Source organism: Podarcis muralis, chromosome 9, assembly GCF_964188315.1.
Source record: "Podarcis muralis chromosome 9, rPodMur119.hap1.1, whole genome shotgun sequence".
NCBI classification, from domain to species: Eukaryota; Metazoa; Chordata; class Lepidosauria; order Squamata; family Lacertidae; genus Podarcis; species Podarcis muralis.
In genome coordinates this window covers 45071636-45099453 of record NC_135663.1, presented here as the reverse complement: position 1 = coordinate 45099453, position 27818 = coordinate 45071636, and the positions used below count along the sequence as shown (strand labels likewise).

Genomic DNA, 27818 nt, shown 5'->3' with positions numbered 1-27818 from the left:
TAATGCTTGAGCCTCGAGTAACCTTCATTCCAAAGAAACCAAACCCAAGTTATATGCTGCAATCCCTGAGATTTCTCATGGCTTGGAGACTGGGACATACTTAACAGTATGAAACACATTTGGATGGAAAGGAATCACATGGATTTTATTAGGGTCTACTTTGAAGTAAGTTTGTAAAATGCAATATATTAATAGCAAAGTATTCATTCTTTAAAAAAATCTGGTATGTGAAAATCTATATTTGTTCAAAACAAATTTAGAAAAGAATAGGCATTGGACTGATCACACTGGGAAGTATATTAGTACACAGAGAAATAATGAGGACAGCTTGAATCTCTTATTATTTGAAAACATTTCCATCCCTAAACTTTTTCGTTTTTAACATAGTTTTCTTCCTTCTAATAATCTTCAGCATCACCTGCACAGATGGCAAGTAAAGCACTCTCATAATGTCCAGAGGAAAAATGCTGCAAGATAAATAAATATTCATTAAAGATGACACATTTTTTAAAAAAATCAGCAACAGCAACCCTGTTGCTTTCTGCAAGAACTTAATCACTTTTTAAAGGGCAGAGCTGCTGATAGGAGTTTCTGAACTTGGCATATGTAGGGCAGATATAACCAAGAGGAATGGAGTTTGAGGATAGTCTTCATACACTTGCAGGACAGAGAAGCAAAAGACAGAGGTGATCTTCAGTTGCTGCTGTGCCTGTTCTTTCCCAGTGAAACTCCTGTTTGGCCTAGCAGTGTCATATGCAGGTTGAGGAAGTGCCGTAGCAACACGGGAGGGTGTTTCCAGACTGGTTATTTTGGGTTTGGATTCAATCTCATACCAGCAAATTCATGCTGTGCAATTGTAGTTCATTGGCAGGTCTTATGCAACAAACCTGCTTCCTCAAAAGATTGGACTTTTGTGATATGGAAATTGATGGGGATATACTTCAGAAATTGGGGGACAACACTTTCTTAGACAAACAACAACAAACAACAAACAAGTCAGACTAAGAGCTCATCAAATAGCCAACAAACTTAATAAACAGGTCACTTGGAAGTGCCTTGAGTGTGCATGATTCCATCTTGCCTCCAGTCTTACGGTATTTCATCCCTGCCTCCTGCCTCCATTGTTTTCACTTGGCCATCCAGAAGGATAGACCAACCATGGTTGTTATTTGTAGTTGGTTTATATTTGGGCCCTAGAATGAAGGCCAGGTTATGAATTCGCCTCCTCCACCTAATACAAACATCACCATTTGAAGGCAGACCCACCCCCACCCCCCACAATCTACGGTGTTTCACAACATTCTAGGACAGGTTCTTAGCCCATCCTGGTACATTGTATTTGCTCTGTCTGTCTGAAAAGTGGCATGGGTAGATGAATAAACACTATGCGTAATTGGAACTTCATCGCTTTTGCCAGGGATCATTATCATTTAACTACTTCTTGTCTCTGTCATAGTTTCTGTGCCAAAAGGCTTTGCTTTGCATATGGTTCATACTTGCAATTCAGTGGGTTTTTGGGGGACTGATTGCAAAGTTTGGGGCCATAGTCTCTGATCTACTTTGAGGGAATCTTCTGTATACTCCTCAACTAACTTGAGATCTTGAATAAGATAACTAATTGAACATACTGGATAATGTCAAAGAATTGCTACTTGTTGCATTCTAAAGGTGGAATCTCTAATATCACTTGGGGTGTCTAGCAGTGTGTTCTTGGATTTCTCCTGGTGTAAAATTGGTTGCACTGAGTAAAATAAAATATATTAAACTATATTTTGAAGAAACTCTATATTTTGATGAAATATAGTTTAATATCACAAATAAGGAGTACAGTGGTACCTTGGGTTACATACGGTACGCTTCATGTTACATATGCTTCAGGTTATAGACTCCGCTAACCTAGAAATATTACCTCGAGTTAAGTACTTTGCTTCAGAATGAGAACAGAAATCGGGCAGCTGCAGCACAGCGGCAGAAGGAAGCGCATTAGCTAAAGTGGTGCTTCAGGTTAAGAACAGTTTCAGGTTAAGAATAGAGCTCCAGAACGAATTAAGTACTTAACCCGAGGTACCACTGTACACTGTGTTGTGCTTTGGAGTAACAGCATTGCTTTCAATGTTTTTGGTGTTTTGTTTTATTTATGGAAATGACACCAACTGCATTAAGTTAAGCAGACAGTGAGCCTGTTTTGGTTCAGTAAGAACAAGGGCAGTACCACTGGACATGCAGAAATTGTAAGCATGGTGCAAATAGTTAAGAGGAACAGGATTTAATCTGTTAAGAAACAAGAAGTTGGTTGGTCCATTCAGAAGCAATTACTTTCTGCGTTCTTGATATCTGAGGATACGCATGGATGTCTAAAATGATTGCTGTTTTTTATTTTAATGTCTAAATTATTACAGTCAACCCAAACATACTTACTTTGATATCATGGAACAGTGATTTTCCATATCTCTCTTTATAACGTTGTCTTATGTTCAGCAGGTCTATTTCACTTCTGGCAACCAGTATCCGTATAACTGTTTTGTTATGGAATCCTAACTCCTGAAAGGGGACAGGAGACATTTGACTGTTTTAGATGTCTGTTTTTTTATATAGCATTGAAACAGGTTAACTTTTTGTCTCAGATGATAAATTAGGATGAATGGTCATGGAATACAGCTGTGAGAAATACTGAGAGTAATAAATTTTTACTGTACAGACTGTGCTGCACTCTGCATAAAAGGTAAAGGGACCCCTGACCATTAGGTCCAGTTGTGGCTGACTCTGGGGTTGTGGCGCTCATCTCACTTTATTGGCCAAGGGAGCCAGCACACAGCTTCCGGGTCATGTGGCCAGCAGGACTAAGCCACTTCTGGCAAACCAGAGCAGCGCACAGAAACATACTAAGGGGTTAAAGAAAAGGAGAATTATGAATCTCTCTCTCTCTCTCTCTCTCTCTCTCTCTCTCTCTCTCTCTCTCTCTCTCTCCTCAGTACAAACTTATGTATGTCTACTCAGTAAATCCCACAGAGTTCAATGGATTTTATTTCCAAGTAAGTGTGTATAGAATTACAGGCTGAGTTGCATTTATTTATTTATTTTGCTTTGGGACAATGAGACTTTCAAGAAAATGTGGGTTTATAATAGTAGTAAATCCCTGAGTAACTGCTGAATGATTTTTGTTGATACTTCAGAAATTGCCTATTTGTTTAGTTAGTACAACCAACAACTTAAATCAGCCCATATAAGGAGTACCCAGATACTTGACCAGAAAAACATGAGGCTTATGGAACAATGGTGACATCTAGAGGACACAGTATTCTGAACTGCACTTAGCTGGCCAGTATGTCTTTCCCATATGGCAAGATAAATTTACCAGTTATCTATGAAGGGGCTTTTTCCCCCAAGAGGAAGCAGTGATAAGGGAACAAAATAACTATTTGCAGGTTTGATTTTTATGATGAAGAGCTTAGAAAAATCTTGCACACTGTTAATTTTTTACAGGGAAACCTTTGTAATATACTAACGTATGCACAGTTATATTGTGTCAGATACCTCTGAAATTGCAATTGGCTAGTGTATATGCATTTGCAAGTTCTTTTTAATATGGTCCAAAATGACATTTATTTGCTGCACCATTGAGCATTTGAACACAGAATATCTGTGCTAATGTGACTATTGGATACCGGTACATGAATTGCAGGTACATTTATGAACTGAGAAAATCCTTCAAAATCTGTGTCACGGGTCCTCTCCTGCCCTTCAAGGACTGTGCCTGAAAAATACTTTATAGGCTCCAGTTGTCTCCTCATTACTCCACATTCTAATGCATGGGCTAAGCACTTTAAACAATGCTATAGTAGAGATCTGAGAAGTCTCTCAAGCATGGGAGTGTATGAGTCAGACTTACTCTGCAATTTACTTTAATTGGGATACAGCTGTAACTTCTCACCATTGTACAGTACTTTTCCTGCCCATCCTTTGCAGGGTGTGTGCAAATGTTAATTTTAACAGCTGACTTGAGGATCTAACTGGAGCAGTAAACTGGAGAAGAGGAGAACAGCAACTTTGAATTCGGAAATATATGCAAATTGCTGCCTTGTTGGCATTTTAAAGTGCCTTTCGGCATCTGTGGCCCATAGATCTCAGGAAGGCGCAAGGAATCTGGCCATGAAGCGCACCTAGTTTTTTTCTGAGCAAGTCACTGTCTCTTATTATAACCTATTACAAAGGGTATTTGTGAGGATACACGTGTGTGCGGTATATTGTAATCCACCTTGAGCATTTATTTAGGGAATTTGTTTAGGGAAGTTTATAATGTTTAATGCTGTATCATGTTTTAAATATTCAATTGGGAGCCACCCAGAGTGTGGGGGGTATGTATGTATGTATGTATGAATGAATGAATAAATAAATGAAATAATAATTGAAAAAATATAGAGGCCTCACTGTTAACATACAAAGTGGTGTAAATGTCCTCCTCCCATGATACTGTGTGAGTGGATGAAACAGTTCATTTTCCCCACCTGTGTGTTCTATTTTTTAAGCAATTTTCTTCCATCCCATACTGGAAGTGAGTAAGTCAGGGAGAAAATTGCTCATACATTAGATGACAGTGAGTTCAAGTAAGGGAAGGAACAAGGTTTACCTTCCTTCACCCACACACTTCTTTTCGTGGTAAAAACACCAAAACAAACCTTGCTTTATACGTGAACACAAAGTACTTGCAGCTGCCCCCATGGACTGACATTGTCTTTGTCCCCAAGTGTGTCTCTTTACTACCCAGCTGTCCTCTGGGAGAAAGAGGGATAAACGATACTTTGTGGTCAGTCCTTCTCCCAAAAGGTTCTTGTGCAAATTCCTCAATAATTACTTGAGGAAGCAATGCTTATTCTCTGGAAATTAAATTGAATAGATGTTTAAAAATAAAACAGGTAAATTGAGTTGATCTGCTGGTGGGAAAGGCTCCACCCTGCTCCTTGAAATCTCAAGAAGCAACTCTTCCCAGCCCCACTGATCAACTCTCAAAAGAAAGGGAAAGTTCCTTGGGATGTCTATTCAGGAATTAAATTGGACACTGTTTGGAAGTAAGAGCTTTTTGAAACGATGGGCTGACTTTCCTGCAACAAGGCCCAGTCAGGAGTGAAGTGCTAATTGGCCAATGAAATATGCAGTATTTAGGGTTCTTTGGTGTGTATAGGGGCTTATTATCCTGTTGCCATATGCTGGCACTTTAGCTGTTCTGAATGCAAATGAAGTCTATATAGAAAATAGTGCATCTGACAGTGTCCAGGTTATTTTTCAAACCACAGAGCAGACGATTTATTGCATGATGGCACCTCCTCAATTGTTATTTCAGGTTTGTACACCAGAGGGAGTGTCAGTCCACACTGAATAGCGCCGTTTCAACTGATGGTAAAGATTTGTTTTCAGTTGAAGATGCATACAGAATCACAGAATTGTAGCGTTGGAAGGGACCCCAAGGATCATTGAGTCCAACCCCTGCAATGCAGGAATCACAACTAAAGAATCTTTGACAGGTGGCTATTCAACCTCTGCTTAAAAATCTCTGGTGGAGAGTCCACCAATTTCTCACATTGGCATTTGTCCACTGGGAGGGCAGTTTAGAGTAGAATCTCATTCTTCAAAGCAATTAGCTATGGGAAATTTCTGATGCAGTCACTTTTTGACACCAGCTCTTCCATCCCTACCAATGTTGCCTTGTTTAAATAGCATGACCCTTAAGGCTTCTTTAGTCATTACTCATGTGAAGGGCTAAAACTCTGCCTTTAGCTCTGCCCCTGTTGTCACCTGGCTCCTTCTACATTCTCACCTATTCAGAGAAATAATCTGCAGCAGGTTCTTCCAGGCTTCTAAGATGTATAACTAGAGAAGAGGTTCCCCACTTCACGTGTTTACCCTGAGCATATGGAATGCTGGAAAGAACTGCACTTCGATGAGGGTTGGTTAAATGTACGGTCCCATATTCCCAGATGTAAAAAGTAAAAAGGTAAAGGACCTCTGGATGGTTAAGTCAAAGGTGACATAGTCAAAGGTGACTATGGGGTTGTGGTACTCATCTCACTTTCAGGCTGAGGTAGCCGGCATTTGAACAGACAGCTTTCTGGGTCATGTGGCCAGCATAACTAAACTGCTTCTGGCACAACAGGACACCGTGATGAGTGCTTGAGCATATGGAAATGCTGTTAATCTTCCCGTCCCGGTGGTACCTATTTATCTACTTGCACTGGTGTGCTTTTGAACTGCTACAGTAGGTTGGCAGAAGCTGGGACAGAGTAACAGGAGCTCACCCTGTCTTGCGGATTTGAACTGCTGACCTTCCAATCAGCAAGCCCAAGAGGCTCAGTGGTTTAGACCACAGTGCCACCTGCTCCCAGATGTAACTAACAGGGTTTAAGATTACAATCCTAAGTATTCTTTGGGGAAAGTCATTACTGTTGAAGTGCCATAAATGTTCATAAATGTATGGTGTGGGTGCCATCTATGTCCCACCAAACTTAATTCTGAGTAGAAACATTTAGCATTAGTAAACCTGGCAGTAATTTGTATCCCGAACCATTTTTGGAAAAGTGTTGTTGGGTTGCATTTGCATTTGTCACTACAAGGTGGATTGTTTGGGATTTGTGATTGACATGATTGTGATTATGAGAAAGCCCTAAAGCTAGGAAGCAGCACTTTAAAACTGAGGATTACAACTCCTTTAGAGGAGAATGGGGCCACATACAAACTAAATAATAGCAAAATTGTGCTTCTCAAATTACTCGAATACTCACATGAATCGCATTGTAAAGTCTATATGCAAAATAGGAAGCTTTGTCTCTGACACACAGAACTGAGGGGGAAATCAGACAACAATGTTACAAACTTAAAAATTGAAACAAATTTGAGATTAATAATCATTAGCTGTGTCTTGGGTGGTATGAGCCCGTCCATTTCTTTCCACCTTTTGTGGATATGTTTTTCTGACAGTTGGTGGTGAAAGGGTTCGAATGGAAGAAACAAACAGAATGAACGCTGATATCTGAAGTGACTTAAAATTCCATAGTTTATAGTTAGCTCTATGACACTCCAGCATCATGAACAGTGTTGGCCTTAAAATGTTTTGTTTTCCAATCTTCTAGTGGGGCTATCAACATAATTACTCACTAGAAGTTTCAAAGGCTGCAGGCAATTAATTGTCTTTGTGCCATCTATTTCATTAAATATTTTACAGTTCGAAATGGTCTCTTCAGATGTCAACAAGACCAATTCCATAGAAAAGCTGTATTTAAACTGGAGTCTAAAAAGCTTTAACCATTGTCAATAGTTTCACTGAGTGAAGATCTAGACTTCCTGAACCTGGTGCAGGAAATCTGTAGCAATAGCAATAAAACACAAGTACAATTATCTACTCATTCAGAGTGAGCAGCAATTTTCTCCAGGCGAATAGTAGCTGGTAGGTTAGAGAGCTTATTGCAGTGTTATTTTAAATGAACATACTGTAGTGCTTTTCCCAGATTGCATTTCATTTTTTTCATTTTTGTATATGTGGTAATGTATTGCATAAATACAAAATGTGTCACTTTAAGAAAGGGATGATATAAAGGATATTAAAACATAAAAGTAATAGCATAGTGTAGTGAAATTTATAAATATTTTGTTACCTATTGCAACCAGTAGTTCCTGAAAGTATCCATCGTAACATTGATTAATGGCATCTACTATATCTTGTCCAGAGATATTCTGAAACTCCTGGAAAACTTAAGAAAATATATGGCTGGTGAGGAGTTAGTTTTTTCTCAGTTAATTTTAATAAATGAATTGGAATATTAGGGCTCCAGTTCACCGATAGTTTGAAGATTTTAACATAAAGATCTAATACAGTATTCAATAATTTGAAAAAAATATTGGCCTCTTTGCCAAGGAATGTGCTTTGACAATCACTACTGCTTAAACTGAGAAAAGAATAATAATAGCCTTCATCTGCCCCCATTGCAACAAAACACGTCTCTTCTGTATCAGTCTCTACAGCCACAGCAGGCACTGCAACCTTCCAACAGTTTGACTTCACCCTGAAAGGCACACTCCTCCACTGTCTCCCAAGACAGACAGATGCCAACAACTAGGCATGTACGTTGTATGTAGCAAATATAGTAGCCATTGCCACTTGCAACTTATTTGGCCAAGGTGAGAACATCAGTATGATAGATTCTATCCAGTCTATTCTCTGGCTCTTTTACACAATGGTGTTGTTTCAGATATGTTCCTTCTGTACATGGATATCAGTTCGGCACAGCAAAAAAGTGTGTGCATTTGGCAATGGCCCCATTTTGCATTGTGGTCCATCTAGGTCAGCCCACATATTGGAAGATGTGTTTGGGCATGGGGGGGGGGGAGAAGTTGCTTCATAAGAAAGTAAGAAAAGCTTTGCTGGATCAGGCCAAAGGCCCATCTAGACCACCGGCTTGTTCTCACAATGGCCAACCAGATTCCTTGCAAAGCCTGCAAACAGGACTTGTGCATGACTGGCGTTCAGAGGCAAAGCCCAATTCAACGATGGAGCTAGAACATAGCCCTCATGGCTGGCAGCCTTCGATAGCCTTGTCCTCAGTGAAATATGCATTCATATGTATTAATTGGCCTTCAAATGCAATCCGTTTGAATTAAACCAAGTTAGCTGATTTCTGGGAATACTAGCGTTTGGGCATGTCAAGTGCTGTATGACTCTTTCTGTTACATATTGACATAGTGAAGCCGTGATGAAAAGGAATTACCCATCCACAACTGCTGGTAGCTCTTGTTGCACAGAATCATCTGCAGCATGTTCTTGTGTTCTCCAGTTTTTTGCTGGCAGGCTTCCCATATGACCTAGATCATTAGAAGAACAACGGTGAGCGGGAGGCGATTACATCAAACAACTTTTCAAACTAATTTTGAAAATTGTTGAATACCATAGCATCCTGAGCAGCCATAACAGGATCTGCATACCCTTCTTGTCTCGTTCCCTGGAAATAAATAACTTGAAGTGAGAATTTGTGGTGATTATGGTGGTGTGCTACACCCCTTGCCCTGGAAGCCCATTTATCGCTTTAATTTGACATGGAGCTAGTTGTAGCTACTCAGATGAGGGCACTGCACACAGCTTTCAATATTGAACTATGGATACATGCACTCATATATGCACTCTTACCATCCCCTAAACCTGGTTATTTTAAACACTGTCCACCCTATCTTTCATTTTCATTTTACAGACAACAGCACATCTGATTAAACACCCACCTATGACATGCAAACCATGTTTTAGTGTTACATGAAGCTTTAGTGTGACATCCCCCTCCTGCACCCCTCATGCACTCTGATTTCTGCTCCCTATTTAGTACAAGCCATAGTTTCTCATCCAAATTCACAATATCTGGCTAGTGCTTGCCTTTCAAGCCAGAACTGGAATATATATTGAAAGCATAACTTCCATTTTGTGTCTGGAGGTCAAGTGCAAACCATAGTTTACTGATTCAGATGCAATGGCAGACTTTGGCTTACTGTGAATCAGGAAATTACAGAGGGAGTGGGATGGCATCAGTGTGAACTAGACCACAGATACCTTGTGAATATACCATTTGAAATAAGGTGAGTGGTGAGTTCTGCTTCCGCAATTAGAAACAAGAGATTTCACGTGGCCAAAGAAGTGTGTATTACAGAGACAGTGTAAGCCACCTTGAGGATCATTAGGACTGACAGGCAGGATAGAAATCTTCTAAATAAATAAAAAATAAGTTGTAGATGAAAATTCAGAAAGAATTCTCCCCTATTCATTCTACAAAAGTTCATTTTAAAAATTCCAATCAACACAGGACAACACAAATATTTTTTCCTTTTTAACCATGCAATTCTTCAAATAATTATGCAAACTATACCTGAGCAAGGTTCATAAGTGTATCCCTAAAGTGTCCAGAGGTCTCAGAATCAATATCTTGAAGAAGGTCACTGTCATATTCTAGGAAGAACACAATAAATGCATTTCAACTACGTATGAGTAAAAGCTGATATTTCACATGTCAAAAGATGTCCACTCAATGCCTTTCAAAAGGCTAAAGAATTCTCTACTGGCTAGACTGTAGCCGTGACACAAGGTGCTTAACACCGAAAAGGTAAATAATTTCACTAGGACAAAGAATTCAAGAATAAAAGCAATCCTGCTGCTAGAAGAGCAGTAATGGCAGCTTCGCTTCGCTGAGAAACAACTTGCACAATTACCCCTTGCAAGGTGCATCTGCAGGGTGTGTGTGTGTGCGTGCGTGCTTTTGTGTGCATGCACAATTAATTTGTGTGAAATGATGACCAGGCTCTTGTGAGCTGGCTGTGCACTATGGACCATTTCATTGAATCCTTTGGGACACAGAGGTTCTGTTAGAGGGATAGAAAGTTTCTTGGCAAGCAAGTCAATGTGGAAACCCACTGAGCTGCACAACTTGGAGAAAATTAATTTGTCTCTAATATAAGGATATTGGGAACAGGAGATGGACTGGAAGGGTGTGAATAATCTACACCAAGCAGGTAAATAATAATTATCATGATAACTATGCTGCAGAAGAGACTTAGCATAGTAAGCAAAGTACGTTCTCAAACAGCAACTGCAAAAAGAGTCCCTAAAATGACACTGTGTGAAGCATAATATCTTCATTTTATTAATGGGAAATACTGGTTCTCTACATGCTACACCCTGATTAGGAGGCATTGTACAAAGTAAACATAGGAACTCAAAGATACAAAAATATATTCATATAATGTATATGAATTAATTATAACCAAATTTTATGCAATTTTTAAAATTGTTTTTTGTTCTAATGTGGAATAGTATTGAGATCCTGCTCTAATGTCATAATAATGCCACCTTTTTACTTAACAAATTATTCGTGGTCTGGTCCTTTCCCACATCTTCAATGAGGGAAATTAGTAGGATAACAAAAAGCTCCTTGTAGCCACAGAATAATCGTGTTGTTTTAGTTATGTATTAGTATTTAGTATTAAACATGGGGTTGAAGAAAAGTTTGGATTTGATATCCCTGCTTTATCACTACCCGAAGGAGTCTCAAAGCAGCTAACATTCTCCTTTCCCTTCCTCCCCCACAACAAACACTCTGTGAGGTGAGTGGGGCTGAGAGACTTCAAAGAAGTGTGACTGGCCCAAGGTCACCCAGCAGCTGCATGTGGAGGAGCCAGGATGCGAACCTAGTTCACCAGATTACGAATCTACTGCTCTTAACCACTGCACCACACTGGCTCACGATCATGTCCAATGGTTATCAGAACCCTCATTTTACTGCATATAAATTTTCAGAGAAATAAAGTAGAGCTGTGCATTTTATTTCTAAAACACATCCTAATAAAGGGATGGAGTAAGAAAGGTGTTGCTATTGCACTTTGTTGCCTACGCAAGCCACCCCCTCTCCAAACACCTATTTTTTTAAAGCAAGGAAGAACTGGTTGGTTTGGAAAATAGAGGCATATTTAAAGCTTACGTGTGCTACAGGGTGACCGCTTAATCCTTATGGTGTTTGCTTGGATGTAAGAACAACTGTATTCACTGAGGCTTACTCCCAAGTAAGTATATATAGGATTGCAGCCTCAAAGTAGTTTAAGAATAATAATGACTGTAGTTTTTCTGGTGTGTGTATATGTGTGAAATCCTGTCAGCACCTCTTCAAAGTACAATTCCCAGGATTCTGCGGGGAAACCAATGACAAAAGTAGCAGGAAGCATGTGGGCTTGTAATATAGTTAGGCATTTAGCCTCTTCTAGATTGCAGCTGCAACTGTACATTTTTGCAGGAAACAATGGGGATTATTACGCATTAGGTAGGCCTCCTTCATCTGGAAGATCTCTCCATTTGATCTCGAGGCTAATATGTCAATGAGGCAATTCTCCTCTGTGCCAGCCCCCTATGTCAAAACAGAAAAAAACATTGCTAGTATAAACAGTGGTTACAAATCCATTTATTTAGAATAAATACAGCATGCCATGTTTTTCCTCAAGTTCTTGTTTTCCTGAGAAGCAGTGATTTGAAAAATCTCATTGCTTTTTAGCAGTGCATTGGTCACTGAGCCTAAGCCTATGACATTTTGAATTTAAGCATTGCCATTCCTTCGATAAAAAAGGTGGAAAATGAGATAAGCTGCACTAATATTAGTGATATTTCAGCTCCAAATGAAGTGTGCCAGTATTATGGTGTCCTTATGAAACAGTCAAAAAAGGTATATGGAACCTGCAGCCCATGGGTCCAATCCAGACTTCCAGGTCTCTGAATCTGGTCCATGGCACTCTCCATTGGACACCCTTTTTCATCTCACTGACTTGCCATCTCCTTAATCTGTCCTGTTCTGCTTCCTCCATAATTGCCTTGAGGTGACCACTGAGGAAGAAAGCAATCTAGATTGGATTGATGAAGTAGAGTGCTTTCTCCCTGCTTCGCCAGTTCAGATGGATTAAATTTGGGATGAAGAAGTCTCTCTGCAGCAAGTATGGAAGAAGATCAGGCTTGTGAAGCAGTGATAGTGCGCTCTGCTTTGTTACTGCGTATTGCCCCAGTTGCATACATGAAGCTTGGTAGCATGCTGCTATGCTAAGACTGGAACCCCAGGTGCACTTATCTGAGAATGAGTCATCTCACTGAAATTCTGAATAAATATGCAGGGGACCAGGCAATGTGGCTATTTCATGCTTAGGCAAACCATTATGGGAACAAGCTTTCAGTCCACGTAGAAATAGCTTCACCATTGACAGTTGCAATGGGTATGTTTGTGTGCAGAATTGGAGATAATAGCAGGACAATAGTAGCTATTAGTTCCACATGTTGGCCATAAAAATTAATTTGTGATGAACAATCAGCTGCTTTTGTTCTGGTTCATGGTCCTTGTTTATAGTGATACACAAGTTTGTTCCATGCTTTGTAGTCAAATTAAATGATTAAATATATACCCAAAATCTGTGGAATTACCAGTTATCATGTACATATTTTATCCCATTTTATTTATTTATAAAGTGCTTATACCACTTGGTATGTTAATAATCTCTAAGCAGTTTACATAAACAGTACAAACAATACTAATCAATAAAAGTATCTAAGAGCTAGGTAAAAAGACCCCTAAGTAGTATCAGTTGCCAGGATAGACCTCTAAGTTGTCTAGGATATTGTCCTGTTCACTTCTGTATAGTTCCATCTTTATTTCAGACATTGAGGTAGACTGCAATGTTTAGCTAGTGATATTGTGAAGTTTAGCTGCTGATGAAATTGCAATGTTTAGCTGCTGATTTCTTGCGATGTTGAAAACCAGATATTGCCTAGCCCTTACACACATTGTGATTCACAATACATTGCCAGCTCAAATATTATGAAACAGTTATCACGATGTGAACTTCAAAGTGGTTTTGGGTGATATAATGATATATTGCCCAGCCCTAGTAATTACTATCTTTGTCTCACAAATTATGCTAGGGAGGGCATTCTAGAGATTGGGGGTTTTCATCAAGAAGATCTTCCACATCACCATTAAGAGACAATCTGCGGGTTGTGGAATGACAAGCCGGGTCTCCTTGGAAGATCTTAGTGATCAGCTTGGTCTGTCCAAGGGGGAGGTGGTTTGCTATCAGAGGCAGCTCAGCCGGTTCTGGTGCACTAGGTGCCGAGCCTAGAAGGCGTCTCAGGGTGTCACAACTGTGACATAGTGAATGGAGCAGAACAGAAGGCAAGAGATAGAGGCCACTGAATTTCAACCTCGCACAGGGTGCTGCTAAAATTTGAAAGACCAAGGTCCACCCCTGCTGCTAGGTAGCCTGGACTTAATATTGATATATTAACTCCAGATTCAATAATAAAATCCTGACCTTATGGTCTGTAGCCAAATCTCAATAAATAAACTATATATAAATGTCTACAAGGATTCAACAAGTACCTTCATAGCATGCCAGAGTTCATGGGCATCATATGATGCAGGTGGATACATCAGGCCAACCATAACTTCCTTGAAATGACCCGAGAGAGTTTCTTTCAGGTCCAGTAGTAAATCCTTGGGAAAGAAAGTGATTTTTAGTTATCCTGCACATCCAGCATTTCTCAGTGCAAATTCATTGCTTTACTGTATATGAGTGATGGCATAATCATGTGTACTGTACAATCTTAGTAATAGTGAGGGGGTGTTCTGCAGCTTTGTCACACTGAACATACCAGGTAGAAAACCACTTACCCTCAACAACAACAGAAAGTGTGAGAATGATCAGGAACATACCAGAGAGTAAATCCTTTTGAACTTAGTTCCGAGTAAAAATGCTTTGGATTGCAGTGAAAGCTGCCCAGTCTTGACCCAGTTACCTGGGGGTAAGCTCCACTGAATACAGTAAGGCTTCCTTCTGAGTAGACAGTGTCAGGCTTCATTTGCAAATCAACTCCACTTGTAAATAAAGGATTCAACACTCCCCATGTTTCCTAAGAAATGGTTGGCTGCTGAAGCATTGCAATTAAAGAATTTAAAGTGGATTGGTGACCTTTTCCTTCAAAATTATAGGAAGGCCTTCACCGTTTCTTTCATCTAGTGCAAGGATTTTATTTTCAGTATAAACAGGACTCCATTTTTGCACCTACATGCACCACTTTTAATTGTTTTCTGAGGAGTGGAGGAAAAATGAAAAATGGAATATTTCAGGATCAAATCAGAAACCTGGATGGCTTCTGTAATTACAGGGCTGGCCCTGGAAAATCAGGATGCTTGGAGGGTATGGAATTTGTGTGTGTGTGTGTTAGAACTATTCCCAGAATGCCTAAGCCCCCATTAAAATTACTTCATGTGTAGCTGTGGATATTGTACAAAAAATTGGCATGATCAACTATATGAGTGCCTATCACCTGTTGGAAGGTTTGTTCCTCACACCCTGCTTGGTGCTACCACAGCTGGTGCAATGACCATCTGTTAAAGGAGGCAGACACCCACACCCCTGGTGTAGTACAACTCTAGAAGGGCTCACTGTGTACACAATCCTTTGATACCAGATATGGGATTTGTAATTTCACCCTGTTTACCATTCTTTGCATGTATGGTACTTCTTTCAGCAGCTGAATCCTCACTCAGCCTCCATCCATAGATGAATCATATTTACTGGGTAGGAGCATATTGTCTTTTCTCCATTTTACCAGCCTTTATTTTGCTTTGATCACCAATTCAAGGTCTAGATTTTGATTGACTGAATCAAAACACAAGGGGATGTGTCCTCCAGTGCAACTTGGCTTTAAGTGTTTCTTTGTGAATTGTGTATGATTACTTTCATTACCAAGGGATCTAGCAATAAAGGGGTAATATAAACTATAAATGAAATATAGCACGGCTAATGCAAAAGCTGCTCTCAGAAGGCGAATAATTAAAGGTAACCACAGGCCCAGTGAATATAATTAACATAGCAGGCAGAGCAGCAATGAGGAAAGAGACATACAAATTAAAAATGAATTTATGATGAAGAAACAATATGTAATCTTTGCTGAATGCACATTAGATACATTTGACAGCCACTAAATCACATGTGGAATAGAAATTAATTCATTAAGACATTTGCTGCTGACAGCATGCCTGTAGGAATTGATTAATAATACAAATGGAGACTAATTAAAAATTACCCCCTGCAATTAGAACTAGGGTAAATGGAGAAGAGCAGTGAAAAATAAGACAAGACAACTAACTCTGAATTGTCATTATTAACATTTTCTAATTATCTCGGTTATGAGAAATAAGCATAGGGTAATTGTAAGAAGGCATCTCAGAGAAGTTTGTGCTTAGGTCTAAATGAGGTCTAAATGAGAGAACCAGTTTTGATATTTTAATGGAAATATGTGTCTCAGTGGAACTATATGCTTCAACTTGCATCTGTTTTTGCTTTTTTAAAATTCATTTTGCAATTTGCAATTCATTTTAATGCCAGTGTTTTCAACTTCCTCATTAATGATCTTAGAACTGAAAGCAACAGCCTTATAGCTCTTTTAGCTTCTCTGCAACTGTTCTGAGCTGTGTCAGCCTTTGTTGGCTCAAGGGTGTCTTCCATGGACCCATGGATATCAGTCAGCAGACAGGACAGTGATCCTGGTCCCTTGATGCAGTCATGCAGTGCACTCCTTTCTCTCTGCACGTAAAGACTCTGAGATCATCTCAAAGGTGGGTATAGTGTGGCAACAGGATTTTCCCAGTCCTGATACCTGATACAATAGCTGATACTTGGGTTGCACCAAATTTTATCTGACAATCACATTTGCCACGCACACACACATTTATTTAGGATACTTATAGCCTGCTTTGTAGCCCTGCTGGAAATGGCTTACAACATTTCTCATGCTAATCATATCAGCCACAGAAATGGCCCTATGATGGCAGGCTAATTCAAGTGGCATTTCCTGTCCTCCACTTTGGTGACCTTTGGCTGTCCTCTGAGGTAATATCTGAACAGAATATTAGGTACTATAGAACCATCAGAAGCATTATGGAGAAAAGGCTTTTCCTTTAAGTTTCCACACCTCCCATTTAAGGATATTTACCAGCAAATGTGATTGTTACATTAAGGATGAAGAGGCCCAGACAATCTGTTTTGGGTGAGAGTAAACCCTTTTTTGGAGGATTTCATTTAAAAAGAACATTTCCTGGGCTAAAACACCATGGCTGCCCACAGTCCAACCCAGCCCTAGATAAATCACATGATCTAATTCAGACATGGAACTGTTCTTACTGGTTTAGGGAAACAAACCTGGGTTTTATAACACGTTTCCTTAAACCAAGGTTAACGCTAACCAGAAGGGTTTGGACATGTCCAAAACTCATTCACATAATGCCAAGCCATAGTTTAGCATTATGCCTCAACACACCCAATTAGCTCCTTCAGAAAGAGTTTGCAAGGACCTCCCACCATGCTGCCATCCACTAAGTCTTGGATGTTGGATTTCAGGACAGACAAAAACTAGTACTTCTTCACACAGCACATAGTTGAAATATGGAATTCACCTCCGCAACAGATACTGGTGGCCACCAACTTGGATGGTTTTTTAAGCGAATTGGACACATTTATGGAGGTTAAGGCTATGAATATCTACTATCCAGGACTGCTGTACTCTGCTTCTACTGTTGGAGGCAGTAAGATTCTGAATACCAGTTGCTGAGAATTGTCGCTGGGGAGGATATTGTTCTGCTTAGGTTCTGCTTGTGTGCTTCCCATCAGCATCTGGTTGGCCATTGTGAAAACAGGATCCTGGACTAGATGGTCCACTGGCCTGATCCAGCAGAGCTCTTCACATGCCCTAATGACCTCCACATGCTCATTCTTGGGGTCAAAGAGATCTGCAACTCAAAGGTGCTTTGCAGTAGTGTTTCTTGAGCAGTAGCATCCCATATTGCATGAGAAGATTTTTGGAAAGTTGTAAAAAAAAAAGGTTGAAATAGCATAAGGTGTATGCTTGTATGCACATTTTGTTCAAAGGGGGGAGAGAGAAGAGATTCCATTACAGTGGTGCCTCGCAAGACGAAATTAATTCGTTCCGCGAGTTTTGTCGTCTTGCGATTTTTTTCGTCTTGCGAAGCACGGTGTCGGGAAAGTTTTGGAAAAGCTTCAAAAATCACCAAAGTCTTCAAAAACCTCAAAAAAGGCTACCACACCACGTTCTATGAGTTGCTCCTCGAAGTCAAGTCGCAACTGTATTAACGGTCTTAAGAAAAAGGAAACAAACTTGCAAGACGTTTCCGTCATGCGAAGCAAGCCCATAGGGAAAATCGTCTTGCGAAGCAGCTCAAAAAACAAAAAACTCTTTCGTCTAGCGAGTTTTTTGTCTTGTGAGCGTATCGTGGGGGGTGCAGGGGGGGGCCGGCCGCACCGGGCGCAACATCTGGGGTTAGGGCAAATCCATGGGTTAGGGGGCGCAAATCCACGGGTTAGGGGGCGTAAATTACTTGCCTTGCCCCGGGTGCTGACAACCCATGCTACGCCACTGCTTGTGAGGCATTCGTCTTGCGAGGTACCACTGTATTCTTATTCTTGCATTTATATCTCCATTTTTTAAAATCCAAGGTGTTCAAAGAATTCAAGGTGAAATGCATGGTTCCCCTCCTCATTTAATACCCACAATAACCCTGTGAGGTAGGTTAGGCTGAGAAGCAGTGACTGGCCCAAAGTCATCCACTGAGCTTCATTGCTGAAAGGGAACTTCAACACTTGTCTCTCCCTTAGTCTGACAATCTAACCACTACAAGAACTCTGGTTCACTTAAACTGGTGCTTTTTAGATTCTGGCATATAGACTTCAGCCCAGTAGACATGACCCATGAAGGTAAGTCTTCTGCTGGATCAAAAACAGGACACTGTCAAAGTGATGGAGAAATGGAATAAGAACTTTATTAGCCCACAGACCTGAAGTTCCTATGATGACTGTGAAGCAAATAGTTCTTCATTCACATGTAGCCAACAGATGAGATGGCAGTACTTCTGGATACACCAGAAAAATATATATAAAATCAGTAACAGTGATAGGAACAGGAGGCTGAAAACTATAGTTGTGAACAAAATGATCAAAACCTACCCTGCCATACATGTTCCTGTAAGCCTCGGCAATCATGAGTCTCTGAGCATTGCAGCGCTGCGTTAGAATATTAATTAGAACGTCTTTATCACAATCTTTAAGAGAAAGAAAATATAATTATTAGATTAGGGAGCAGTTACTTGTTTATCATGCCAGTGTTATTGGCACTGGGCAGTGGTTGCTGTGCTTTATTCCACTGTGTTAATTGCATTTTCTGCAGAAAAAATATCAACAAATGAATATCCCATTGGCATTTACAATCCCCAGTGGTATTTAAAGTACTTATGTGCCTGTGACTTGCTAGTGTGCCACTGACAAATAGTTAGCATTATCAGATGCATTGCCATATCTCTCAAGGGCAATGGACATGAGCACATCAAGAGAATGGATAATGGCTTTCATGGAACAAGAGCTCGTCATTGCGTAAAGATTTATATCTGACCCTTGTGTTTACATCCTTCAGATACTGTTTAAATCTTTATTTTAATGTTACTGAGCTCCAGTTTTTATGGCTACTTACAATTGGATTACTGATTGAAACTACATATATATGTGTGCAAAGGGATTGTATAATAAATACAGGAGCTCTTTTATTTTCTGTTTCCTTCACAGTAGCCTCTGAGTAATGCTCTGTGCTTTGGGAACCCAATTCTAAAAAGAGAAGAATGTGTATGGTTTCTGGCTTATGATTGGGGTTTAGTACTAAAATGATAACTTAAAAGCAGTGATTTAAAAACTGTTCTGGGCAATCCTGGAGGATGTCAGAACTTTTTCAGGAGTTTCAGTAGCTTATCGATAAGACAAGATCATTATGGACAGGCACATTTTCCTAGAAGACAGCTTGCCTACCACTAATGATCTGGAGAGTTGAGAATAGCGAGACAGGAGCCTAGAAAGCCTTTGTTTTCTCCTTGTTAAAGCTGTTGTTTTTTTTGTTTTTTTTAAAAAACTTCTGAAATATAATTAAGACTTTTATTTTTTCTATAAAGCAGTGAGTGAAAAAAAGCATTGTCCTTTATTTTCTTGAAAAGTTTCCACAGTATTTTTTGTCTGCTGAATATACTCTAATTCCCCTCAATGATAATGCTGGACTGTATCTGTATCTGTATCTGTATCATCTCCTACCTTTCTTCCCAAAGGAGCCCAGGGCTACAACCACATCAACAACAAAATAGCTAAAACCTAAAACCTAAACATCTAAAAACCAGAGTTATAACATCCCCAAAAAGTTAAAAATACTATTTCCAGATCAGGAAACCCTTCTCTCTCTCTCTCTCTCTCTCTCTCTCTCTCTCTCTCTCTCTCTCACACACACACACACACACACACACAGAGAGAGAGAGAGAGAGAGAGAGAGAACAGGACACCCATCTTATCAGGATTTGGTCTTAGTCAACTGGCCCTTCTCTAGTCCATCACTGCTTCCAAGTCACCTGTCCAACATTGTCACATCATCTCCTGATTCCGATGGAATGGAAAGATAGTGCTGCATGTTATCAGCAGACTGAGGATGCCATGCTCCAACTATCTAGATGGCAGCTCCCAATGGTTTCATATAGATATTTGATAGCACAGGAGACAGATTGAACCCTTGTGGAACCTTACAACTCAAAAGTCATTGAGTTGAGTGACAATATCCTAGTATTTTCTGGTAGCAACCCACAGTGTCTCCAAATCCTACCTCCCTGCAAAACTCCAGAAGAACACCATGGCCAATGGTGTCAAAAGAGGTCAAAGAGAACCAGTAGGGTCACACTCCGCATCTCTCTCTCCTAGCAGAGATATCAGTCAGGGCAAACAAGGCTGTTTTGGTGCCAGACCTGGGCCTGAAACCAGACTCAAATGGATCTAGATAATCTGATATATAACATTTCTTCTCTGCCCTCCCCTCCCACTGGCTTTTGGTGCTAGTATCTGTACATCCATTAAATCAAAAGAAATTTCAGAATAAAGGATTGGTTCTGAATGTTAGTTAAGATATTTGCATACCCATTCCTTGTAGAGCTCCCCCGAGAACCTGGGCATCCATAACAGGGTCAAAAGTAGGAGCTGGGAGGATTGTCCCTTGAATCTGTTGAGAGAAAAGAAATGTGAGCCTTTATTTTATTTTATTTTATTTTTTTATTTAAATTGACCTATTTTTTTAAAAAAGCAATGCCCTGGTGGTCAATGTAGGCCTAAACTAGAACTACATATCTTTGCATTTTAAATGTATGGAGGGGTCCAGATCAGGCCTCTTGAACCTGCAGTTTGAAAAGGAAAAAAGTTACTACTTTGAACACATGAATATTTTTAGGAGCACTTTAGAGACCAACTAAGTTTGTTCTGAGTATAAGCTTTCGTGTGCATGCACACTTCTTCAGATACACTGAAACAGAAGTCATATATAGTGGGCGGGTGGAGTGGGGTTTTTCTCAGAAGGGTAGTAGTAGATGGCTACTCTCCTACTCTCCCATCTCCTACTACCCGTCTGAGAAAAACCCCACTCCACCCTCCCACTATATATCAGGGTCTGGAGCCAACTGACGACTCCCCGGTAAGATCCTCCCCCTATTGTGTGGACAGGTAGTCCCTCCCCCTACCTGGCCTGATCACCTTGGCAACGCCTCCCCAGGCGGGATTGGGCAACTGGCTGAGGTAGGCGGAGATCTCCAGGTATCCCACCTGGGGAAGGCCAAGCCAAGCCTGTGCTAATGGTGCTGCATAGGGTCCAGGGGGCTGCACATGACCACGCAAAGGGCGCCCCCCATTTAATGTGGGGAGCAGTCATTGTAAGCTGCTCTAGGAGCCTTTTTAGGCTGAAGAATGGGATAAAAACTCCAGTACTAATAATAGTGGCTCATGCCCTCCAAGATTTCTCCTATGAAAATAGGGATGTCCCATTCCATCATAATAATTTTACTATTTATACCCTACACACTGGGTTGTCCCAGCCACTCTGGGCAGCTTCCAACATATATAAAAACACAATAATACATTAAACATTATTTTTTTTAAAATACCCCCTTCCCTATACAGTGGTACCTCAGGTTACATACGCTTCAGGTTACAGACTCCGCTAACCCAGAAATAGTGCTTCAGGTTAAGAACTTTGCTTCAGGATGAGAACAGAAATTGTGCTCTGGCGGCGCGGCGGCAGCAGGAGGCCCCATTAGCTAAAGTGGTGCTTCAGGTTAAGAACAGTTTCAGGTTAAGAACGGACCTCCGGAACGAATTAAGTACTTAACCTGAGGTACCACTGTACAGGATTGCCTTCAGACAGCTTGGGAGTCAAATAATTGCATAAAACCCTCCAACATTTCTCCATTGAAAATAGAGACATCCTACCACACCCTCTAACATTTTCCTGATGAAAATAGGGACGGCCTAAGGAAAAGCGGGACATTCTGGGATCAAATCACAAATCGGAATGGCTTCTTTAAATCAGGGATGTCCCTGGTAAGTAGGGACACCTGTAGAGTCCGATGGCTTAGATCCTCTGCAATACAAGTGGAAGGAAGTTGATACAAGGGTTGCCAATGCCCTTCTCCCTGCCCTCCAATCTTCTGCCTCCTCCAGAAAGCTCTCAGGAGGATTAAGCAAACCTCCTGAACAGCATGAGATGGGATTCAGGACACTGCTGGGAGAGAAGGAATGTCCCAAGCCATCTTGTATAAGCATACATTTTTAGCATAGATTTTCCTTTTGAAATAGGCTCCACCACTTTTTCTTATTGGGACAGAGTGGAAGTGGAGAGCTGCTTTGTCACACCTAGATTGTCTTTGAGATAACCACTAGGTAAACAATTCCCCCCCCCTTCACATTGAGGCTCAATTGCTGCCTTTGTTATATATCTTTAGGCACCAGGCCAATTTTTTTAAAAAAACCCTTTCCTCTCAGGCCTTTGACTAATTAACAATCTATTACTTTTTAAATTGTGTGTGTGTGTGGGGGGGTTAATGTTTCTGTTTGCTATTGTGCTATGTGTTTTTATGTATAGTCGTACCTTGGTTCTCAAACGTAATCCATTCCAGAACTCTGTTCGACTTCCGAAAACGTTCAAAAACCAAGGTGTGGCTTCCGATTAACCACAAGAACTTCCTGCACTAAGTCGGAAGCTGTGGAAGCCACATCAGACATTTAGCTTCCAAAAATCGTTCGCAAACTGGAACACTCACTTCTGGGTTTGCAGCGTTTGGGAGCCAAAACATTTGAGCCACAATGCGTTTGAGAACCAAGGTACGGCTGTATTTATCTTGTAAACCAACCTGTGATATTCAGATGAAGGGTGATGTAGAAATATAATAAATAATAATGAAAACTAATAATAATGTGTAAACCTTGGAGTTCAGCTGGCTTTAAAGCTTTGAATTTAAGATAATTTAGTTTTTCTCTGTACGTAAGTTGCCTGTGCAGCCATTTGAAAGAAAGAAACAAAACCACTCGACCCACTTGCATTTCAGCATCAGATTTAGAAAAGAATGCACATTCTTTCCTCTTTGGCACTTTCCTAATTCATTATCAACTTAGAATTGAAATTATTCTTCCAAAGCACCACTTTGAAAATATTGATAGCAGAAATAAAGAATCCTTGGCAAGAAGAAAAAATGTGTAAAAGTTTGAGAGAAATAAGACCTTAAATACCCTCTGGTGAATAAGATACCTCACCAGGCTCCGATATATTCAGCTAACACCTCCCCATAGATCAGAGTGAATTATTAGAAAGGGCATTATACTTGTGCCATCGCTGGATTCCAGCAGCTTTGACACAGCAATCTCATCACAATAACTCCTTCTGCAGATTAGTCTAAAATATTTTTCAGGATGGGAGAGCACATCATAAATCAAAGTGAGGAAGAACCTGCAGAGTTGCTAAGGTTCTTCCTCCCCCAAAATAGAAAACATGTGTTTGCAACTGCTGTGAGACAGATCACAAAATACTGTGGATAATCGACTACCGAGCTACCCTAAATGCGGTCTACAAAAGAAGAAGAAATAGAAAAATTACCAATAATCACCCTCCTTCACACATACATGCTGAACTCTAAAATAGTTACTGTAAGAGCCTGTGCTTAAATCAATATTGTACAATTGAGCTTTTTCCCTCCACTGTTGCCACCAGCTTCTGGAAAACAGGAATAAAAAAGGATTGGTGGAACAAAAAGGTTGCCAGTGAGCTGTTGATTTCAGATAGAACAGAACAGGGCCAGTTCCGTATTTCCACTTATTTTGGGGGATAGAAATGAAGGTTGTCCCACAGTGTCCTGATGCAGATAAAAGATGGGTCACCACCTTTGCACCACCAAAGCCAAGGAAATGCATTACCAAAACTTTAGACAAATGAAGACCGATTTGTATAAAAGTTGCGTGTGCCATTTTTAAAATATGTATAGCTGTAGACTTACTAAAATTTAAATAGAAATGCAATATATTTCACCATAGTGGGAAAGACTGTGATCACTCAGTCTGTTGTACAGATGTAGTTGATGGGCAATAGAGGCTTCTCTTACGTAAAGTAGGCAACCTTTCCACCTTAAATAAAACACTAACAGTATCATACCCATCTCTTACCCAAGTCAGGCGTGGGCTTGCACAATCCCTCCACTTCTTGCCCCTGCAATATCCCTCCTCACTTCCCTGGCTACTGTGAACTATGGTAGAGAACTGTGTCTGCACTGGCACCAAGGGTTAGAAAGCTGGTTTGCAAACCTAGTTAAACCGAATTAAAGCTGAACAGTATTAGAATTTACCTTAGTAAGCACCAGTGCAGATGAAATGCCACATCTTAGCTACTACTAACCAGATAATGGGTGGGAGGTAAGAACTGGTACCAATCTCCTAACCATGGATAAAAAATTGAATGCATGTAATACTAGCAGCTAGCAGGAAGGTAAACGGCGTTTCCGTGTGCTGCTCTGGTGCCGGTTCGCCAGAGCAGCTTCGTCACGCTGGCCACGTGACCCGGAAGTGTCTGCGGACAGCGCTGGCTCCCGGCCTATAGAGTGAGATGAGCGCACAACCCTAGAGTCTGGCAAGACTGGCCCGTACGGGCAGGGGTACCTTTACCTTTACCTTAATACTAGCAGAAAGCAAAAAATCAATCAGATTTTCATTCTGGTCTAGTTCAGTCACAAACATGATGTTGGTAAAGATCCTATGCACATATTAGATTATCTAGTTCCTATTACTACTACTACTACTACTACTAATAATAATAATAATAATAATAATTTATTATTTATACCCCACCCATCTGGCTGGGCCTCCCCAGCCACTCTGGACGGCTTCCAAAAAAATATTAAAATACTGTAATACATCAAACATTAAAAGCTTCCCTAAACAGGGCTGCCTTCAGATGTCTTCTAAAAGTCTGGTAGTTGTTGTTCTCTTTGACATCTGATGGGAGGGCATTCCTCAGGGTGGGCACCACTACCGAGATATGCACTGCTGGACTCTCAAGTTGAACCAGCCAACCTGTGCTGGTGGGTTCTTTTTCCTTCTGATGATTCTGTGGTACATAATATTCTGATGATTAAAAACTGCAATCTGAAGCATGAACAGCCTTCTGATAATATTTGTTTAGTAAGTCACTGTTCTGATAAAGAACAATGGAAGTTACGCTTTCATAGAGGGAATGTTTTATGGCTGGGAATTCATTTTAAAACAAACTCTGTTTCATACTTATAATTTAGATCTACTTTTGCAAACAGGTCATTTCTGATCCACCTTTATTGCAAATTACCAACAACAACGAGCCAAGGGAAATTTCCACCCTCTGTGCAATACATACGGAAGACAATAAATAGTTCCTGCTTCTTAAATTATATATGGTTGCATCCAATGAAAGACCATCAACGTGGGATAAAACATCCCCTGCCACTCTCTGGAAACCATTTGGATCCATTAAGTGGTGGGGGCGGACCATGTGAATCAGTCCCACCTCCCTGCAGAGGGGAAGGTTCACGATTATGAGAAAAGCTTCACCTGTTGACATTCTGCCTGTCTTATTACTGAATTACCTGATTTACCTTTAGATCCTATACAGCAGTTTGTAACATTCTGAGCACTGATTTTTTATTTTTGCTGAGGATGAACCTGAAAGGAACTAATCTGTTTTGTAAAAGGACAAACTTGAACTGGAATTAGTTCCTTTTTGAACAGGATGATTGGGGACCGAGCATGTGGAGAAACGGAAGAGAGGGTGGAATGGAATATTCTGGAACATTCCGTAACTGATTGCCTGGAACCCTGAACAGGAGCATTCCACACTGCAATGATTTGCTACAGTTCTCACTTGTTTTCTTTTATTCTGCAGGAAATTGGATGTGATATACTTATTAATGCCAGTGCCCTGTTTGTGAAATATCAGTGTCTGCATTGTGGAGAAGGCTAGTGCATGGATGGTTAAGCCCAGCAACAGTGTGACAGTCTTTTTTGACCTTCCATTCCTAGTATTTCGTACATTTGATCTTGGACTCCACCCCATCCCCATTCCAAAGACTAACCAAGCAATGGTTATTATGCTGTGGTGTGAGATGAATTACTTACGAAAGTAGGTTGAAATCTGATTCACTTGTTATAATGGAGCCTTTGTTTCAGCTGATACAACTTTACACATAAGCAATATCACACGTGAAGTTCTACATAGTTTCTTCTCTTCTATTTACTTCCCAGCTCACAAGTTACACAGCTCACATAATTAGATCATATGCAGAAGAGGTCTTGAGAGGAAATAAACAGCCAATTTAACAAGTGAGTCAGCCCCTAGCTGTCCTTCTGGACATAACTATGAAATCATTTGCTGTGTTTAAAAGGCAGCACTAAATCTAGTTAATCTAGACCCATAAGCAAAACATGTGAATTATTCAAATATTATTGAACTTGGGTAATCAAATATGAAAGAAATGGACTAGAAATGAAAATGACTAATACGGTGCTAGAAAAATAAGTGGGATCAGGGTACATTTCCTCGAGGAAATGGATTGTCAGTTAAATTACTGCAAATATTTTCCTTCAGTTGTATAGCTAGAGAAAGATCATTGAAAGTCTTCTATTGATTTTTCAGAGCAATTTGTGAGGCATACACTAAAAGCATTTTGAATGGATAAGAATATTACTGGCCATATTAATAATGAACTCTATAAGAGACATCATTGTCCTCATACATGGATTAAGCAATATATTGTCGAACGCTATTAATGTTATTCCGCATAGTACTGTTATTTATAGATGTCTTTTCAGTATAATTAAAGGTAATTAAGACCACAATCCTATACTCACTTACCTAGGCATAATCCCTGCTGACCCCCATGAACCATAATATGCAGATTGTCAGCTTTATTTTTATTTTTTAAAGAGCAAGTTTCTAGGAGTTATAGAACTTGAGATAGAAGAGATAATGTATAAACCCCATTCTTCTCATTTTTATTAGAAATTCACCTGCTCCCCCCTTTCAGTGTTTCACTTTGCCACCCCTAGAAAAATCCCTGTTCAACTCATTGAGATTTACTTTTGAGTAGGCATTTATAGGATTGTGCTATAAATATTCATCATTAAGCAAAGCAGGCTTTAATAAGTCACCAAATTATTCTGCTCCTAGATGGCAGATGGACTTCAGTCTGTCTGACCAGTTTCCCACCAGCAAAACTACACTTCTGATGCTTCTTGGGGAAAAAGAAGCAAAGGTTAATTTGAAAACTGTGGATAATTGTACTCACGTAGTTCCCGCTATACATCTTGGCACAAATCTCCAAGTAAAAAACTACTTGGATGGTGGGTTCAGAAAAGAGACTGAAAAAAGAGAAGAGAAGAAGCTCAAATGCTGTAAAGTTGTTCAGTTGATGAACTGGTAGGACCAGGGCAATCAAGCTGATTATTTTCTCCAATCGCTTTAGGCTCCAAGGTAACCAGGTGGGAGGAGAACCTGATAATGTATGTACCTTGCTTTTGCAGAGTCACTGAGTGTACTTAGCCATTACTCAGATATGAATAAACAGCATTATTTCATAAAATAAATAACACCCTATCTCCTACTGTGTTGAATCAAGAGAGAGAATTTAAAAAATCACAGAACTAAGCGTTAAACCTACAGATATACTGGTGTTAATGATTTACTTGAGCAGGGCCTTGTTCATACTTTCCTGTTTCTGACTCAATACCTGATTATGAATGAAATACAGAACATTTCACTCACTCAATCAGTCTCCTTTATTAGCATAAAAAGTGCATCATATACACGGATCAGAACACAACACAGTTAATGAAACATA

The 27818-nt window shown here is 40.1% G+C and overlaps 1 protein-coding gene across 1 annotated transcript; it reads right to left on the bottom strand.

Annotated features, from left to right (window-relative positions):
- Nucleotides 1-219: 219 nt before the first annotated feature.
- ANXA10 (annexin A10) lies at nucleotides 220-27432 on the bottom strand. Its single transcript, XM_028745045.2, has 12 exons — nucleotides 27267-27432; nucleotides 20560-20641; nucleotides 18571-18665; nucleotides 13929-14042; nucleotides 11828-11918; nucleotides 9894-9973; nucleotides 8931-8984; nucleotides 8754-8847; nucleotides 7644-7739; nucleotides 6774-6832; nucleotides 2419-2541; nucleotides 220-467 (listed from the first exon to the last, which is right to left on the bottom strand). Exons 1-12 carry the CDS (start codon nucleotides 27282-27284, stop codon nucleotides 399-401), a joined length of 975 nt encoding a protein of 324 aa, XP_028600878.1. The 5' UTR covers nucleotides 27285-27432; the 3' UTR covers nucleotides 220-398.
- Between the last annotated feature and the right edge of the window lie 386 nt (nucleotides 27433-27818).

Excerpts from the sequence above, each read along its gene's own strand:
- ANXA10 (XM_028745045.2), bottom strand. Across the intron at positions 9,974-11,827 it reads GAAGGAGGCCTACCTAATGC|AATATGACAGTGACCTTCTT; the intron begins GTAATAATCCCC and ends TGTTCTTCCTAG. Across the intron at positions 8,848-8,930 it reads TGGCTGCTCAGGATGCTATG|GTCATATGGGAAGCCTGCCA; the intron begins GTATTCAACAAT and ends CTAATGATCTAG.